This window comes from Carcharodon carcharias, chromosome 8 (genome assembly GCF_017639515.1).
Source record: "Carcharodon carcharias isolate sCarCar2 chromosome 8, sCarCar2.pri, whole genome shotgun sequence".
Lineage (NCBI taxonomy): Eukaryota > Metazoa > Chordata > Chondrichthyes > Lamniformes > Lamnidae > Carcharodon > Carcharodon carcharias.
This window is the reverse complement of record NC_054474.1, coordinates 113,739,372-113,758,315: the sequence shown is the minus strand read 5'-3', so window position 1 is coordinate 113,758,315 and position 18,944 is coordinate 113,739,372. Positions and strand designations below refer to the sequence as shown.

Genomic DNA, 18,944 nt, shown 5'->3' with positions numbered 1-18,944 from the left:
GACCTGAAGTGGCCAATTAGCTTAAGGGTCTCCTCCCACTGCCACTGGGATTTTACCCATGGTGGGGGAGGTGGTGAAAACTAGCACACTGGTACCCAGTAAGGGGTAGACCTCCTCTTCGGGTCCTGTGAGCATCAGAATAAACCACCTCTCAAACCCCCTAATGATCCTAGCCCCTCATCCCCAAAGCCTTTCACCTCTCTCTAGTATTCTCCCTCCAGCTGGACCTTCCCTCTGCTCTCTTATCCCATCTCGATGTTTTCATTGAGAACTGTCAGCATGATATCGGCCATCTCCTTTCTCTACTCCCGTAATTTACTATCACATGTCTCCCTCTGAACTTGCTGCATTCCCTTCTCTCAGGTCCAAATCTAACATTGTCATCAAACCTGTTGACATGCAGTTTTGTCTGGTGTACTGACTTCCAACGGGCAGGGGCTGAATGCCAACTTTCCAATACTTCCTCCTACCTCCCCCAGACCAAGACCAAACCACAAAACATTAAACCATTGTTTTCAGGACAGTCACTGACTTTGACCATTCTGGAGATCTTCCATCCACGACCTCCAACTCATAGTCTCCAAAGCAAACTTTAACCTCTTTTCCAAAATCTACAAACAGAGCTGCCCTAGAAGATGCACATTTCAGAACAAAAACAGAAATACCTGGAAAAACTCAGCAGGTGTGGCAGCAGCGGCGGAGAAGAACAAAGTTGACTTTTCGAGTCCTCATGACCCTTCAACAGAACTAAGTAAAAATAGGAGAGGGGTGAAGTATAAGCTGGTTTAAGGTGGGGGGGTGCGGTTGTTGTAGGGACAAGCAAGCTGTGATAGGAGCAGATAATCAAAAGATGTCACAGACAAAAGAGCAAAGAGGTGTTGAAGGTGGTGATATTATCTAAAAGAATGTGCTAATTAAGAATGGATAGCAGGACATGCAAGGTACAGATAGTTCTAGTGGGGGTGGGGTGAAATAAGACTAAAAGGGCATAAAAGGTATAGATTTAAAAATAATGGAAAGAAGTAGGAAAAGAAAAATCTAGATAAATTATTGGAAAAAACAAAAGGGAGGGGGAAGAAATGGAAAGGGGGTGGGAATAGAGGAGGGAGTTCAAGATCTAAAGTTGTTGAACTCAATATTCAGTCCGAAAGGCTGTAAAGTGCTTAGTCAGAAGATGAAGTGCGGTTCCTCCAGTTTGCGTTGAGCTTCACTGGAACAATGCAGCAAGCCAAGGACAGACATGTGGGCAAGAGAGCAGGGTGGAGTGTTAAAATGGCAAGCGAGAGGAAGGTCTGGGTCATTCTTGCGGACAGACCGAAGGTGTTCTGCAAAGCAGTCGCCCAGTCTTCGTTTGGTCTCTCCAGTGTAGAGGAGACTGCATTGGGAGCAACGAATGCAGTAGACGAAGTTGGGGAAAATGCAAGTGAAATGTTTGAAAGTAGTGTTTGGGCCCTTGGACGGTGAGGAGAGAGGAAGTGAAGGGGCAGGTGTTGCATATTTTGCGAATGCATGGGGAGGTGCCGTAGGTGAGGGTTGAGGAGTAGGGGGTGATGGAGGAGTGGACCAGGATGTCCCGGAGGGAATGATCCCTACGGAATGCCACCAGTGGGGGTGAAGGGAAGATGTGTTTGGTGGTGGCATCATGTTGGCGGAAATGCTGGAGGATGATCCTTTGAATGCGGAGGCTGGTGGGGTGATAAGTGAGGATAACGGGGACCCTATCATGTTTCTGGGACGGAGGAGAAGGCGTGAGGGCGGATGCACGGGAGATGGGCCGGACACGGTCGAGGGCCCTGTCAACGACCGTGGGTGCAAAATCTCGGTTAAGGAAGAAGGAGGACATGTCAGAGGAACTGTGTTTGAAGGTAGCATCATCAGAACAGATGCGACGGAGGTGAAGGAACTGAGAGAATGCATTTCAGCCCTGTTCCTGACCAGCTAAACTGATTCCCTCCAACTTGATTCTATTCGTTCTCCTCTTGTACAGTCTCTTTTCACCAACATGTGTGGCTTTTCCAATGCTCTCTGTCACTTTAATAACTTCCAGTTTCCTAGCCCTAATTGTTTACTCTGCGCATCAAATCTCCCTGCACCTCCGCCCCTACAAGGATAGCCTGAATTCAGCTTCTCCCATGAATAGGGCCCCAACCAGCCCCCAACAACCAACACTCTCCTCTGTTTGACTGAACAAGTACTCAAATTGAACAACTTCTCCTTTAATTCATCTCACTTCCTCCAGATGAAAGTGATTCTGTGGGAACACCCATGGCCGGGATTTTCCCCCCCGTTGGTGGGGGGGTGTTTAGGAACAGGCATGCAGAGGCACACCTCTGATCGGTGCTGCTGTTTTATGTGGGCGGGTCAATTAAGGCTATGCGCTCCCTGTGCGGGCGGAGGGGAATCCCTAACCCTGAGAATGCGCTCTTTCTCACATGCGCACGAAAGAGCGCACTCATCTCCCGGAGGGAGATCAGACCTACTGTAAAAAACATTAAAAATAAGAAAAAGAAAATTCCCAGACATGTCCTCTCATGTGACACTGGGACATGTCCATAAATTTTAAAAACACTTTAATTAAATTTTTTAAATCCTACATGAAACCTCATCCCGCCTGTGGATGTAGTTTCATGCTTTTTCTAATGCCTGCCAGGGCTCCTGGCCTGCCCGCCAACCTTAAGGTTGGACGGGCATATCCATTAATTACTTAAACGACTCTGCCAATGGCCTCAATAGGCCATTGACAGGTCGGCAGGCGCAGCTGATTTTGCTGAACCCTCGCCTAACTGAAAATTTAAATGGGGCACGGTGACATCGGGAGTTCCGCCCAACGTCATCCCTCGTCATTTTACGCATCGGCGAACGGGCCCCACCCCCCACTCACTGACGGGAAAACCCTGGCCCATGAGTTATAGAAATATCTGCCGCCTGTGGGATATGTGAAACATTTTGTCTTTCACTCCTACTTAGGCCCTCTCCCTCACCTCTTTTTCCAGTACAGTGTTGACTATATTGATGCTGTTTACATAAGAACATCAGCTATAGGAGCAGATTAGGCCATTTGGCCCTAAAGCCTACACTGCCTCTCAGTAAGATTTGAGTGTGGCTTTAACTCCACTTCGCTGCCTGTTGCCCATAACCCTTGACTCCCCTGTTGATCAAAAATCTGTCCAACTCAACCTTGAACATTTTCGATGATCCAGCCTCCACAGTTCACTGGGGTGGGGAAATTCCAAAGATAAATGACTCCGAGAGAAGAAATTCCTCATCTCCATCTTAAATGAGAGGCTCCTTGTTCTGAAATTGTGCCCCTAGTTTTGGATTCCCCCACAAGTGGAAACATCCTCTCAGTATCTACCCTGCCAAGTCACCTTAGAATCTTAGTGCTCAGCAAAGGACTTAGTTTCATACCCTTACGCCCTCATCTCAATGAATTTTAGGCTCAGCATGGTGCTGAACTCTTCTTCCGCCGTCTTCAATTCCATGCTCACTTCTTTGGGCAGGAGTCCTCTCCCCGTTCAACGGATCCTTTTACCCACCTCCAATATTCTCCCTCCACCTGGACCCCTCCCTCTCGATTCTTACCTTCTCTTGATCTTTTCTTTGAGAACTGTCGGTGTGACATTAGTCGTCTCAATCTCTCTGCTCCTCTCACCCATTCTAATCTGTCTCTCTCTGAACTTACTGCATTCCGTTCTCTCAGGTCCAACCCCAACATTATCATCAAACCTGCTGACAAGGGTGGTACTGTTGTTGTCTGGCGCACTGACCTCTACCTCGCGGAGGCTGAGCATCAACTCGCAGACCCCCACCCCACTAAAGCTGTACCTTGAGTGCCCTACCATCCATTCTTAATTAGCACATTCGTTTAGATAATATCACTACCTTCAACACATCTGTGTTCTTTTGTCTGTGACATCTTTTGATTATCTGCTCCTATCACTGCTTGCTTGTTCATACAACCACACACCCCCCCAACTTCTCTCCCCCCACCCCAACTTATATTTCACCCCTCTCTTTATATTCACTCAGTTCTGTGGAAGGGTTATGAGGACTCGAAACTTCAACTCTTTTCTTCTCCGCCAATGCTGCCAGACCTACTGAGTTTTTCCAGGTATTTGTTTTTTTTTTGGATTTTATATGTTTGATTGAAACAGGATTTCCCTCATACTTCTGTATTCCAATGAGCATAGGCCTAATATGATAGGGAAATTATTGGAGAAGATTCTTCGTGACAGGATTTACTACCATTTGGAAGCAAATGGGCGTATTAGTGAGAGGTAGCATGGTTTTGTGAAGGGGAGGCCGTGTCTCACTAACTTGATCGAGTTTTTCGAGGAAGTGACAAAGATGATTGATGATGGAAGGGCAGTGGATGTTATATACATGGATTTCAGTAAGGCCTTTGACAAGGTCCCTCATGGCAGACTGGCACAGAAGGTAAAGACACACGGGATCAGAGGTGAGCTGGCAATATGGATACAGAATTGGCTTGGTCATAGAAGACAGAGGGTAGCAGTGGAAGGGTGCTTTTCTGAATGGAGAGCTGTGACTAGCGGAGTTCCGCAGGGATCAGTGCTGGGACCTTTGCTGTTTGTAGTATACATAAATGATTTGGAGGAAAATGTAACTGGGCTAATTAATAAGTTTGCAGACAACACTAAGGTTGGAGGAGTTGCAGATAGTGAAGAGGATTGTCAAAGAAAACAACGAGATATAGATCGGTTGGAGACTTGGCCAGCGAAATGGCAGATGGAGTTTAATCCCGACAAATACGAGGTAATGCATTTTGGAAGGTCTAATATAGGCAGGAATTATACAGTAAATGGCAGAACCCTTAAGTGCATCGACAGGCAGAGGGATCTGGGTGTACTGGTCCACAGGTCACTGAAAGTGGCAAAACAGGTGGATAAAATAGTCAGGAAGGCATATGGCATGCTTGCCTTCATAGGCAGGGGTATTGAGTATAAAAGCTGGGAAGTCATGCTGCAGTTGTATAGAACCTTGGTTAGGCCACACTTGGAATATTGCGTGCAATTCTGGTCACCACATTACCATAAGGATATGGAGGTGTTGGAGAGGGTGCAGAGGATGTTTATCAGGATGCTGCCTAGTTATTAACTGTGAGGAGAGGTTGGAGAAACTCGGATTGTTCTCACTAGAGCGATGGAGATTGAGGGGCGACTTGATAGAAGTTTACAAAATTATGAGTGGCATGGACAGATTAGATAATCAGAAGCTTTATCCCAGGGTAGAAGAGTCAATTACTAGGGGACATAGATTTAAGGTGAGAGGAGAAAACTATAGAGGAGATGTGCGGGGCAAGTTTTTTACGCAGAGGGTAGTGAGTGTCTAGAATTCGCTGCCAGAGGAGGTGGTGGAAGCAGGTACGATAGTGGTGTTTAAGAGGCAGCTTGACAAATACATGAATAAGATGGGAATAGAGCGATACGGACCCCGGAACAGGAAAATGTTTTAGTTGACGGGCAATATGATTGGCGCAGGCTTGGAGGGTCAAAGGGCCTGTTCCAGTGCTGTACTTTACTTTGTTCTTTGTTTGTTCTAACCTGCTCAACCTTCCCTCATAAGCCAAACCTTCATCACAGGAATTAGTTTAATGAACCTTCTTTGATCTGCCTCCAGCACAAGTATGGCCCTCCTTAAGTAAGGAGACTAAAACTGTACACAGTACTCTAGGTGTAGTCTCACCAACACCCTGTTCAGTTAACTTTATTATTTTTACACTCAATTACCCTTGCAATAATGCCCACATTCCATTTTCCTCTCTAATTACCTCTGTCCCTGAAGGTGGGCAGACAATGTTTTCGGCCCTGTTAGTCAGTAAACAATATATCTCAAAAACCAACAAATAGATTTCAACAAGATCTCTACACAGGTTGGGTATGTCCTAAGAAAGAAATGATGGCCATACTTCTGTTCCCAAGGGTGTCATACCTGGGGAATACTCCAAAGATGTGCTGGGAAAACCCTCCCACCTCACCCTACACACACCCCCGCCCCCAGGAGGTTCCCATGTGCTGATTGCAAGGCAAGCTCAAACTTCCATTTGGCAACTATCCTGCACTGGGAACCATCCAATATCCCATTTAAATCGTCATCCTCAGATGGTTCCAGCCATCTTACAGGAATAGTTACCAAGGAAAAATTAGAAGAATTAAAACCACTTCTAACTCCTGGGTAACTACCCATCCCCACTCATCCCCCTCCCCTGGGGACCTTTAAACTTACCTGCTTTATCACAGCTAGTGCTGTAAAAGGGGTATGTCTTTCTTACCACCAACTCGCCTACATTCATCTGAGAGGATTCCTGAACAGCTGCACTGCACTTGGCTCACCTAGCCCGGTCGGAAGGTCGGGTAAGAAAGGTGTGGCTACGTTAGTATAAGTAAGTAGGAGCAGAATGGCAGTCTAACTGTGACTGCCTTTATTCACCTTGCTTGTTACACCTCAAAACACTAATAAATATGTCAAATATGATCACCCTTTCACAATATCATGTTGACTCTGCTTGATTATATTATGATTTTCTGAGAGTCCTGCTATTACTTTCCCAACAATGGATTCCAGCAGTTTCCTGCTCTCATCCTGAACAGTTAAACTTCATCAACTTTGGTTGTAATCTCCATCCTTCTCTCCATCCCACTCTCCTTCAAATAAAAGCAGGAATACACCATACAGCCTATTATTCTTGCTCCATCATTCAATGCTATCATAGCTAATCTTTGGTTTCAGATGTGCTTTCCTGCCCGCTCCCCACATCCCTTTATTCCCTGAGACACCAAAAATCTATCATACCCTGAAATATGTTCAACAGTGGAGCATCCACAACCTCGGGGTAGAGAATTACAAAGGTTGACCACTCTGAGTGAAGAAATTTCTCCTCATCTCAGTTCTAAATGATCAGTCTCTTATTCTCAGCCTGTGCCCCCTTGTTCTAGATTCCCCAGCCAGGGAAATGATCTCTCAGTATTTACCCTGTCAAACCCCTTTGGAATCTTATGTTTCAATGAGATAACCTCTTCAAAACTCCAGAGAATATAGATCCAATTTACTGAGCCTCTCATTTTACAACCCCCTTATCCCCCTGAACCTTCATTGTAACACCTCCAATGCAACTATATCCTTCCTTAAATACAGAGACCAAAACTGCATACAGTACTCTATGTGTGGTCTCAACAACACCTTATACAATCGTAGCAAGACTTCTTTATTTTGTACTCCAATCATTTTGAAATAAAGGCCAACATACCAACCTAATTAAAAACAGAAAATGCTGGAAACTGAACAGTCATATTTGACTCAAAATGTTAACTCTGTCTCTCTCTGCACAGTTACTGCCAAACCTGCTGAGTTTTTCCAGCACACACCTCCTCTCCTTTGCCTCCACCTTCGAACCAGCTTCACCTGCTCCACCCCCCTTAAACAGTATATATTTCACCACTTTTGTACTTCTCTTTAGCGCTGAAGAAGGGTCATATGGACTCGAAACATTAGTTCCGTCTTTCTCTCCACAGATGCTGTCAGACCTGAGTTTTCCCAGCACTTAGTTTTTATTTCAGATTTCTAGCTTCTGCAATATTTTGCTTCTAATATGCTTCCTAGTTGCTCAATGTACCCTCCCTTGACTTCCCTCTCTGAGTCTGGGGTAAGTGATCACCGAATATTCGCTGTAGGTCCATTGACTCCCACAGCTACCTTGACTACACTTCCTCATACCCTACTTCCTTCAAGGATTCCATCCCATTCTCTCAGTTCTCCCCCCTGCCAATTGCATCTGTTCTGATGATGCAATTTCCTATACCAGCGCTTCTGATATGACTTCCTTCTCCCCACCTCAACCATTTCCACAAAATTTTCCATACTTCTGCTCTTACCCTTTCCCTTCCCATCCAGAACCATGATAGGGTTCCCCTTGTCCTCACCTTCCACCCACCAGTCTCCATATTCAATGGGTCATCCTCTGCCATTTCTGCCACAATGTGATGTCACTGTTAGATGCCTATGTGATGTTCAAAGCCAGATAAAGTATGAAACAAGACATCAATCTTTTCATTTAATACTAGATTTAGTTATAGAATGCAACATCGCACATGTATTCCTCCTCACTAACCAATATATGTTCTGAACATTTTTATGTTCTCAATCAATGCCCTTTATGTGTGTATCCTTATTCTTGATAATAGAATTAACAGCTTGCTTCTATTAATTGAAACTTTATAACATACAAACAATATTTCTAAACAAATTGAATAAAAGAAAAATTAAAAAATGATTTTCCATATTCTTCATATGACATCATAATACAAGAGATCCATCTTCTAGGACCTGAAATAATTCCTTTCGGCAAGGATTCCTTTTTGTAAAACAATCTAATAATTGGTGACTTGCATTGAACAATTTTATCTTCGAATTTGCTTTCTAATTTTTTTTTTATACTAGCCAAGGTGAATCCTTAATCTTTTCTCAGTCACACTCTTTCTCAAGCATATGTTATCCCACGGGGAACAGTTACCTACATAGTCATTTACAGCACAGAATGAGGCCATTCAAATCCATGCCAGCTCCTCATGGAGCAATCCTGTCAGCAATCCCCCACTCGATCTTTATAGCCCTGCAGGTTTGGATCCTTTAGGTGCACATCCAATTTCCTTTTGAAATCATGCATTGTTTTCACTTCCACCACCCTAATGGGCAATGAAAAAACCACTAAGTCAGTACTGTGTGTGCTGGCTCTATGAAACTCAAATACTGAGTGCATTAAGTCTCACTTATGCTTAAATAAAGTAGTTGTTACAATGGGCAAACTATTCTTTGAATTCCCCGGAATAAAATTTCCCTTAAAACATTTGATAAGTAAAACCACACATCTATTGCATCTACTATTTTCTTGCTATGCATATACGGAATGAGGGCTTCGCTGGCTGGGGCAGAATTTATTGCCCATCTCTAGTTGCCCTTCAGAAGGTGATGGTGAACTGCCTTCTTGAACAACTGCAGTCCATGTGGTGTAGGTACACCCAAAGTGCTGTTAGTGAGAAAGTTCCAGGGTTTTGACCCAGCGACAGTGAAGGAACGGCAATATATTTCCAAGTCAGGATGGTGAGCGACTTGGAGGGGAACTCCTACGTGATGGTGTTCTCATCTTCTGCTGCCCTTGTCCTTCTAGATGGTAGTGGCCGTGGGTTTGAAGGTGCTGCCTAAGGAGCACCTTGGTGAATTCCTGCAGTGCAACTTGTAGATGGTACACACTGCTGCTACTGTGCGTCAGTGGTGGAGGGAGTGAATGTTTGTGGATGTGGTGCCAATCAGGCGGGTTGCTTTGTCCTGGACGGTGGTCAAGCTTCTTGCGTGTTGTGGGAGCAGCACTCATCCAGGCGAGTGGGAATTATTCCATCACACTCCTGGCTTATGCCTTGTAGATGGTGGACAGGCTTTGCAGAGTCAGGAGGTGAGTTACTTGTCACAGGATTCCTAGCCTCTGACCTGCTCTTGTAGGCACAGTATTTATATGGCTAGTCCTGTTCAGTTTCTGGTCAATGGTAACCCCCCAGGATGTTGATAGTCAGGGATTCAGTGATAGGAATGCCATTGAATGTCAAGGGACAATGGTTAGATTCTGTCTTGTTGGAGATGGTCATTGCCTGACACTTGTGTGACGTGAATATTACTTGCCACTTGTCAGCCTAAGCCTGGATATTGTCTTCGTCTTGTTGCATTTGGACATGGACTGCTTCAGTATCTGAGTCGTCGCGAATGGTGCTGAACATTGTGCAGTCATCAGCGAACATCCCCACTTCTGACCTTATGAAGGAAGGAAGGTCATTGATGAAGCAGCTGAAGATGGTTAGGCCTAGGACACTATCCTGAGGAACTCCTACAGTGGTGTCCTGGAGCTGAGATGACTGACCTCCAACAACTACAACTATCTTCCTTTGTGCTAGGTATGACTCCAACCAGCGGAGAGTTTTCCCCGATTCCCATTGACTCCAGTTTTGCTAGCGCTTCTTGATGCCACACTCGGTCAAATGCTGCCTTGATGCCAAGGGCAAGTCACTCTCACTTCACTCGAGAGTTCAGCTCTTTGGTCCATGTTTGAACCAAGGCTGTAATGAGGTCAGGAGCTGAGTGGTCCTGGCAAAACCCTAACTGGGCGTCAGTGAGCAATTTATTGCTAAGCAAGTGCCACTTGATAGCACTGTTGATGACCCCTTCCAGTACTTTACTGATCGAGAGTAGACTGATAGGGTGATAATTGGCCAAGTCGGATTTGTCCTGATTTTTGTGTACAGGACATACCTGGTCAATTTTCCACATAGCTGGGTAGATGCCAGTGTTGTAACTGTACTGTAACAGCTTGGCTAGGGGCACGGCAAGTTCTGGAGCACAAGTCTTTAGTAATATTACCGAAAGATTTTCAGGGTCCATAGCCTTTGCACTATTCAGTGTCTTCAACTGTTGTGGGAGCAGCACTCATCCAGGCAAGTGTAGATGGTGGACAGGCTTTGCAGAGTCAGGTGGTGAGTTACTTGTCGCAGGATTCCTAGCCTCTGACCTACTCTTGTAGGCACAGTATTTATATGGGATCAGTGATACTGGGGAATCTGGAGGCATTTACTCGGCATTTCTGAGTGAAGATTGTTGCGAATGCTTCAACCTTTTCTTTTGCACTGATGTGCTGAGCTCCCACATCATTGAGGATGGGGATATTTGTGGAGCCTCCTCCTCCAGTGAGTTGTTTAATTGTCCACTGCCATTCATGGCTGGATGTGGCAGGACTGCAAAACTTAGATCTGATCTCTTGGTTGTGGCACCGCTTAGTTCTTTCTATCATTTGCTGCCTATGCTGTGTTATAGCTTCACCAGGTTGACACCTCATTTTTAGGTATGCCTGGTGCTGCTCCTGGCATGCCCTCCTGCACTCTTCATTGAACCAAGGCTGATCCCCTGGCTTGGTGGTAATGGCAGATTTGAGGATATGCCGGGCCATAAGGTTACAGATTGTTTTTGTTTTTATTTAGGTTACAGATTGTGGTTGAGTACAATTCTGCTGCTGCTGCTGATGGCCCACAGCGCCTCATGGTTGCCTAGTCTTCAGTTGCTAGATCTGTTTGAAATCTAAAACAAAAACAAAAATAGCTGAAAATCTCAACAGGTCTGACAGCATCTGCAGAGAGGAATAAAGTTAACGTTTCAAGTCCATATGACTCTTCATCAGAACTAAGGAAAAATAGAAATGAGGTGAAATATAAGCTGGTTGAGGGGGGTGGGACAAGTAGAGCTAGATAGAGGGCCAGTGATAGGTGAAGGCAAAGGAGAGATTGCCAAAGATGTCATAGACAAAAGGACAAAGGGGTGTTGATGGTGGTGATATTATCAAAGGAATGTGCTAATGGTGACATTAAGGGTAGAAAGCAGGACAAGCAAGTGGCAGATGGCCCTATCCCATTTAGCATGGTGGTAGTGCCACACAATACGATGGAGGGTATCCTCAGTGTGAATGTGGGACGTTATCTCCACAAGGACTGTGCAGTGGTCACTCCTATCGATACTGTCATGGACAGATGCATCTGCAGCAGACAGGTTGGTGAGGATGAGGTCAAGTATGTGTTCCCCTCTTGTTGGTTCCCTCACCACCTGGCATTGACCTAGGCACAGGAAACGACAATGGAAATCACAGCTCTATCTTCCCTGCAAAGTCCTCCTTACTAACATCTGGGGGTTAGTGCCAAAATTGGGAGAGCTGTCTCACTGACTAGTCAAGCAACAGCCTGACATAGTCATCCTCACAGAATCATATCTTGGGTCTCAGATGTGGTGTCACCATCCCTGGTTATGTCCTGTCCCACCGGCAGGACTGACCCAGGAATCAAGGCAGCAATTCACCACGATCTAGCAGTTATTTAGGACTCGGCCAACTCAGTCAGTACTGGTGCTACCGAGCCACTCTTGGTGATGGACATTGATGTCCCCCACCCAGGTGCGCCCTTGCCACCCTCAGTGCTTCCTCCATGTGATGTTCAACATGGAGAAGCACTGATTCATCAGCTGAGGGAGGTCGGTACGTAGTAATCAGCAGGAGGTTTCCTTGCCCATGGTTGACCTGGTGCCATGAGACCCTCATGGGGTCCAGAGTCAATGTTGAAGGCTACCAAGGAAACTCTCTTCCCAACTGTATACCACTGTGCCGCCTTTTTTTTACATTCATGGAATGTGGGCTTCGCTGGCTGGGCTAGCATATATTGCCCATCCCTGGTTGCCCTTGAGAAGGTTGTGGTGAGTTGCCTTCTTGATTCCTGGGTCTGTCCTGCCGCTGGGACAGGACATACCCAGGGATGGTGACACCACGTCTGAGACCCAAGATATGATTCTGTGAGAATGACTATGTCAGGCTGTTGCTTGACTAGTCGGTGAGACAGCTCTCCCAATTTTGGCACTAACCCCCAGATGTTAGTAAGGAGGACTTTGCAGGGACGACAGGGTTGTGATTTCCATTGTCGTTTCCTGTGCCTAGGTCAATGCCAGGTGGTCTGTCCAGTTTCATTCCTTTTTATGTGGCTTTGTAGCAATTTGAGACAACTGAGTGACTTGCTAGGCCATTTCAGAGGGCATTTAAGAGTCAGCCACTTTGCTGTGGGTCTGGAGTCACATGTAGGCCAGACCAGGTAAGAACGACAGATGGTTGTGAACCTTTGTGAACCAGATTGGTTTTTACAACAATCGACAATGGTTTCATGGTGATCATTAGACGTTTAATTCCAGATTTTTTTTTTATAGAGTTCAAATTCCACCATCTGCTGTGGAACCCAGAGTATTACCCTGGGTCTCTGGTTTATTAGTCCAGCAGCAATACCACCACGCCGTTACTGGCCAAGTCCTAAATAACATTGCAGCTAGACTGGTGAATGAACCAACAAGAGGGAAAAATATACCTGGCCTGATTCTCACCAACCTGCCTGCTGCAGATGCATCTGTCCATGACAGTATCAGTAGGAGTGACCACTGCACAGTCCTGGTGGAGACAAAGTCCTGGCTTCACATTGAGGATACCCTCCATTGTGTTGTGTGGCAGTAACACCGTGCTAAGTGGGAACAGGTCGAGAAATTCAAAAATGGGCACCCATGAGGCACTGTGGGCCATCAGCAGCAGCAGAATTGTACACAACCACAATCTGTGCCAAACAGCATAAGCAGCAAGTGAAAGACGGAGCTATGCAATTCTGTAACCAATGGATCAGATCTAAGCTCTGCAGTCCTGCCACATCCAGTTGTGAATGGTGGTGGACAATTAAACAACTCACTGGAGGAGGCGGTTCCACAAATATCCCCATCCTCAATGATGGAGGGGCCCAGCATATCAATGCAAAAGATAACACTGAAGCATTTGCTACAATCTTCAGCCAGAAGTGCTGTGATCCATCTTGGCCTCCTCCAGAGGTCCCCAGCATCACAGATGCCAGTCTTCAGCCAATTCAATTCACTCCATATGACATCAAGAAATGAGTGAGGGCACTGGATGCTGCAAAGGTTAAGGACCCTGACAACATACCAGCAATAGTATTGAAGACTTGTGCTCCAGAACTTGCCGTGCCCCTAGCCAAGCTGTTCCAGTACAGCTACAACACTGACATCTTCCTGGTTATGTGGAAAATTTCCCAGATATGGCCTGTACGCAAAAAGTAGGACAAATCCAACCCGGTCAATCACCTACTCTCAATCATCTGCAATCAGTCTACTCTCGATGATGGTGAGGGGTCATCAACATTGCTACCAAGCGGCACTTGCTTAGCAATAACCTGCTCACTGACGCCCAGTTTGGGTTCTGTCTGGGTCAATCAGCTCCTGACCTCATTTCAGCCTTGGGCCAACATGGACAAAAGAGCTGAACTCCCAAAGTGAGGTGAGAGTGACAGCCCTTGACATCAGAGATAGCATTTGACTGAGTGTGGAATCAAGGACCCCGAGCAAAACTGGAGTCAATGGGAATCAGGGGGAAAACTCTCCAGTGGTTGGAGCCATTCCTAGCACAAAGGAAGATAGTTGCAGTTGTTGGAGGTCAGTCATCTCAGCTCCAGGACATCATTGCAGGAGTTCCTCAGGGTAGTGTCCTAGGCTCAACCATCTTCAGCTGCTTCCTCAATGACCTTCTTTCCATCATATGGTCAGGAGTGGGGTGTTCACTGATGATTGCATGATGTTCAGTACTGTTCGCAACCCCTCAGATACTGAAACAGTCCATGTCCAAATGCAGCAAAATGAAGACAATATCCAGGCTTAGGCTGACAAGTGGCAAGTGACATTCACGCCACAAACAAGCTAGGCAACCTCCAACAAGGGAGAATCTAACCATCGCCCTTGACATTCAGTGGCATTATTATCGCTGAATCCCCCACTATCAACAGCCTTGGGGTTATCATTTACCAGAAATTGAACTGGACTAGACATATAAATACTGTGGCTAAAAGAGCAGGTCAGGGGCTAGGAATCCTACGACAACTATGTCACCTCCTGACTCCTCAAAGCTTGTCCACCATCCACAAGGCACAAGTCATGAATGCGATGGAACACTCTCCACTTGCCTGGATGAGTGCAGCTCCCACAACACTCAAGAAGCCTGATGCCATCCATCTTAAAGCTTAATTGACATCCCTTCCACAAACTCACGTACAGTGGCAGCAGCGTGTGCCATCAAAAAGATGCACTGTAGGAACTCACCAAGGCTCCTTAGACAACACCTTCCAAACCCACAACCACTACCATCTAGAAGGACAAGGGCAGCAGACACATGGGAACACCACCACCTGGTAGTTCCCCTCCATGTCACTCACCATCCTGACTTGGAAATATATCGCCATACTTTCACTGTTGCTGGTCAAAATCCTGGAACTCCCTTTCTAACAACACTGTGTGTGTACCTACACCACATGGACTGCAGCGGTTCAAGGCAGCTCATCACCACCTTGTCAAAGGCAATTAGGGATGGGCAACAAATTTTGACCTAGCCAGTGCCTCCCACAATTTATCAAAGAATTTAAAAAATCTAGATAGCTCCTAAAAGCATCTTTTAACTACAAAACAACCAAACCCCATGCTTTATATTGGCTGTGTCTCTAGGGGGGAATTCACAGTGGGGTTGTGGCATGTAGAGTGTTACAGGGACCAATCATTCACATTTATTGCAATATAGAAATCACCTAATCCATCAATGGAATGAGGTGAAAATAGAAAATTACAATATCTTTGAAACAGGGCAGTTCTCTTACCTCCCAGGAGTGTAATCTGTGCCGTAGTCCCAGCTGTGTGTAGTCAATCACTGAATTGCCTCGTAAATTATTTAGAGCATGTTTAAAGTCTCCCAGTGCCTCATCAAGCCTACAGTTCAAAAAGGGAAATTTTGATGTACAGGGAGTAGCATGATTCCAGATTAACACATAACAGGAGGGAGGGAATCCAGATTAACGAACAAATAAATATACAAAGGAGAGAAGAGTGTCCAGATTAATGCACGGGGTGAGCAGGTAACTCCAGATTAACGTGGATGTGAGATGGAGTGAATCCAGATTAATATACAGGCAGATGGAGTGAAGCCGTTACCGTACAAGGGGAGAGGGGGAAGAATACAAAATTAACGTAAGGCGGGGGGAGGGCTCCCAGAGCCGCGGGCAGGCGGGGGGGGGGGGGGGGGGGGGGGGGAGGGAGGGAGGGCCCCCAGAGCCGCGGGCAGGCGGGGGGGGGGGGAGGGAGGGCCCCCAGAGCCGCGGGCAGGCAGGGGGGGGGGGAGGGAGGGAGGGCCCCCAGAGCCGCGGGCAGGCGGGGGGGGGGGGAGGGAGGGAGGGCCCCCAGAGCCGCGGGCAGGCGGGGGGGGGGAGGGAAGGCCCCCAGAGCCGCGGGCAGGCGGGGGGGGGAGGGAAGGCCCCCAGAGCCGCGGGCAGGCAGGGGGGAGGGCCCCCAGAGCCGCGGGCAGGCAGGGGGGAGGGCCCCCAGAGCCGCGGGCAGGCAGGGGGGAGGGCCCCCAGAGCCGCGGGCAGGCAGGGGGGAGGGGATCCAGAGCCGCGGGCAGGCAGGGGGAGGGCACCCAGATCCGCGTGCAGGCAGGGGGAGGGCACCCAGATCCGCGTGCAGGCAGAGGGAGGGGATCCAGATCCGCGTGCAGGCAGAGGGAGGGGATCCAGATCCGCGTGCAGGCAGAGGGAGGGGATCCAGATCCGCGTGCAGGCAGAGGGAGGGGATCCAGATCCGCGTGCAGGCAGAGGGAGGGGATCCAGATCCGCGTGCAGGCAGAGGGAGGGGATCCAGATCCGCGTGCAGGCAGAGGGAGGGGATCCAGATCCGCGTGCAGGCAGAGGGAGGGGATCCAGATCCGCGTGCAGGCAGAGGGAGGGGATCCAGATCCGCGTGCAGGCAGAGGGAGGGGATCCAGATCCGCGTGCAGGCAGAGGGAGGGGATCCAGATCCGCGTGCAGGCAGAGGGAGGGGATCCAGATCCGCGTGCAGGCAGAGGGAGGGGATCCAGATCCGCGTGCAGGCAGAGGGAGGGGATCCAGATCCGCGTGCAGGCAGAGGGAGGGGATCCAGATCCGCGTGCAGGCAGAGGGAGGGGAACCAGATCCGCGTGCAGGCAGAGGGAGGGGATCCAGATCCGCGTGCAGGCAGAGGGAGGGGATCCAGATCCGCGTGCAGGCAGAGGGAGGGGATCCAGATCCGCGTGCAGGCAGAGGGAGGGGATCCAGATCCGCGTGCAGGCAGAGGGAGGGGATCCAGATCCGCGTGCAGGCAGAGGGAGGGGATCCAGATCCGCGTGCAGGCAGAGGGAGGGGATCCAGATCCGCGTGCAGGCAGAGGGAGGGGATCCAGATCCGCGTGCAGGCAGAGGGAGTGGATCCAGATCCGCGTGCAGGCAGAGGGAGTGGATCCAGATCCGCGTGCAGGCAGAGGGAGTGGATCCAGATCCGCGTGCAGGCAGAGGGAGTGGATCCAGATCCGCGTGCAGGCAGAGGGAGTGGATCCAGATCCGCGTGCAGGCAGAGGGAGTGGATCCAGATTCACATATGGGGAGAGGGGCTGAATCCAAATAAATTTACAAGGGAGAAGAGAGTATCCAGATTAACGCACAGGGGTTATCCAATAAATCCAGATTAACAGGCAGCAGAGAGCTGGTGAAACTAGATTAACATACAGGGAAGAGGGGGTGAACCTACATTAACGTACAGATGAGAGGGAGTGAATCCAGATTAACGTAGAGGGGAGAGAGGATTGAATCCAGATTATTGTACAGGTGAGACGGAGTGAGTTCAGATTAATGTACAGGGTAGAGAGGGATCAATCCAGGTTAAAGTGCAAGGGAGAGGGTTGAATCCAGTTTAACGTAGAGGAGACAGGTGGTGAATCCAGTTTAATGCACAGGGAAGAGGGGGTGAATCCAGATTAACCTACAGGTGAGACGGGGTTAATTCAGATTAACGTACAGGGGAGAAGGGGTGAATCCAGATTAACGGACAGGCGAGAGGGGGTAAATCCAGATTAATCTACAGACAGATGGAGTGAATCCAGATTGACGTACTGGGGAAAGCGGGATGAATCCAGATTTACATACATGATAGTGGGGATAAATTGAGATGAATGTACATAAGACAAGGGGTGAACCCAGCTGTAAGAAGACGGGAAGGGGGTTGAATCAAGATTAACGTACAGGAGAGGGAGAATGAATCCAGATTAATGTACAAGGGAGACGGGATAAATGCAGATTAATGTACAGGTGAGAGAAGGTGAATCCATGTTAACATACAGGTGAGAATGGGTGAATAAAGATTACAGTACAGGGGAGAGGGGTTGGATCCATATTAACATGTAGGGTAGAGGGGATGAATCCAGATTAACGTACAGGAGAGAGGGGGTGAATCCAGATTAACACACAGGGAAGAGGTGATGAATTCAGATTAATGTACAGGGCAGAGGGGATGAATCCAAATTAATGTAGAGCAGAGAGGGGGTGAATCTAAATGAACATAGGGGAGGGGATGAATCCATATTAATGTACAGGGAAGAGGGGGTGCATCCAGATTAATGTACATGGGAGAGAAGGATGAATCCAGATTAATGTACAAGGCAGTGGGGATAAATGCAGATTAATGTACAGGTGAGAGAAGGTGGATCCATATTAACATACAGGTGAGAACGGGTGAATAAAGATTAAAGTACAGGGGAGAGGGGTTGGATCCATATTAACATGTAGGGTAGAGGGGGTGAATCCAGATTAACGTACAAGGAAGAGGGGGTGCATTCAAATTAATGTACATGGGAGAGAAGGATGAATCCTGATTAATGTACAAGGGCGAGGGGATAAATCCAGATTGACGTACAACCAGATTAACGTATAGGGGAGAGGGGGATGAATCCAGATTAACGTACAGGGGAAATGGGAATCAATCCAGAGTAACATACAAGAGAGAAGGGATAAATCCTGATTAACACACAGGGGAGAGGGGGTGAATACACATTAATGTACCGGCAGAGGGGGAAAATTCAGGTTGACCAACAGGTGAGATTGAGTGAATCCACATTCACGTACAGATGGAGGGAGTGAATCCAGGTTCACGTACAGGGAGAGGGGGTGAATCCAAAGAAGTTTACAAAGGAGAGTATCCATTTTCACGCACAGGGTTGAACCAATAAATCCAGACGAATGTACAGCGGAGAGCCGGTGAATCCAAATTAGCATACAGAGAAGAGGGAGGGGGCTCCGCCCCGGCGGAGGGAGGGGGCCCCAGGCTCACGCCGGGGCGGGGGGAGGGGGCCCCAGGCTCACGCCGGGGCGGGGGGAGGGGGCCCCAGGCTCACGCCGGGGCGGGGGGAGGGGGCCCCAGGCTCACGCCGGGGCGGGGGGAGTTAATCCAGATTAACGTACCGAGAAGAGGGGGTGAATCCAGATT

The 18,944-nt window shown here is 47.9% G+C and overlaps 1 protein-coding gene across 1 annotated transcript in view; it reads right to left on the bottom strand.

Moving 5' to 3' along the window:
* Positions 1-18,944, bottom strand: part of LOC121281482 (neutrophil cytosol factor 2-like) — a 112,759-nt gene that overhangs the window by 88,000 nt on the left and 5,815 nt on the right. The window contains exon 3 of the mRNA XM_041194427.1: positions 15,279-15,387. Within this exon, the coding sequence (XP_041050361.1) occupies positions 15,279-15,387 (109 nt within the window). The remainder of the gene's footprint in view (positions 1-15,278; positions 15,388-18,944) is intronic.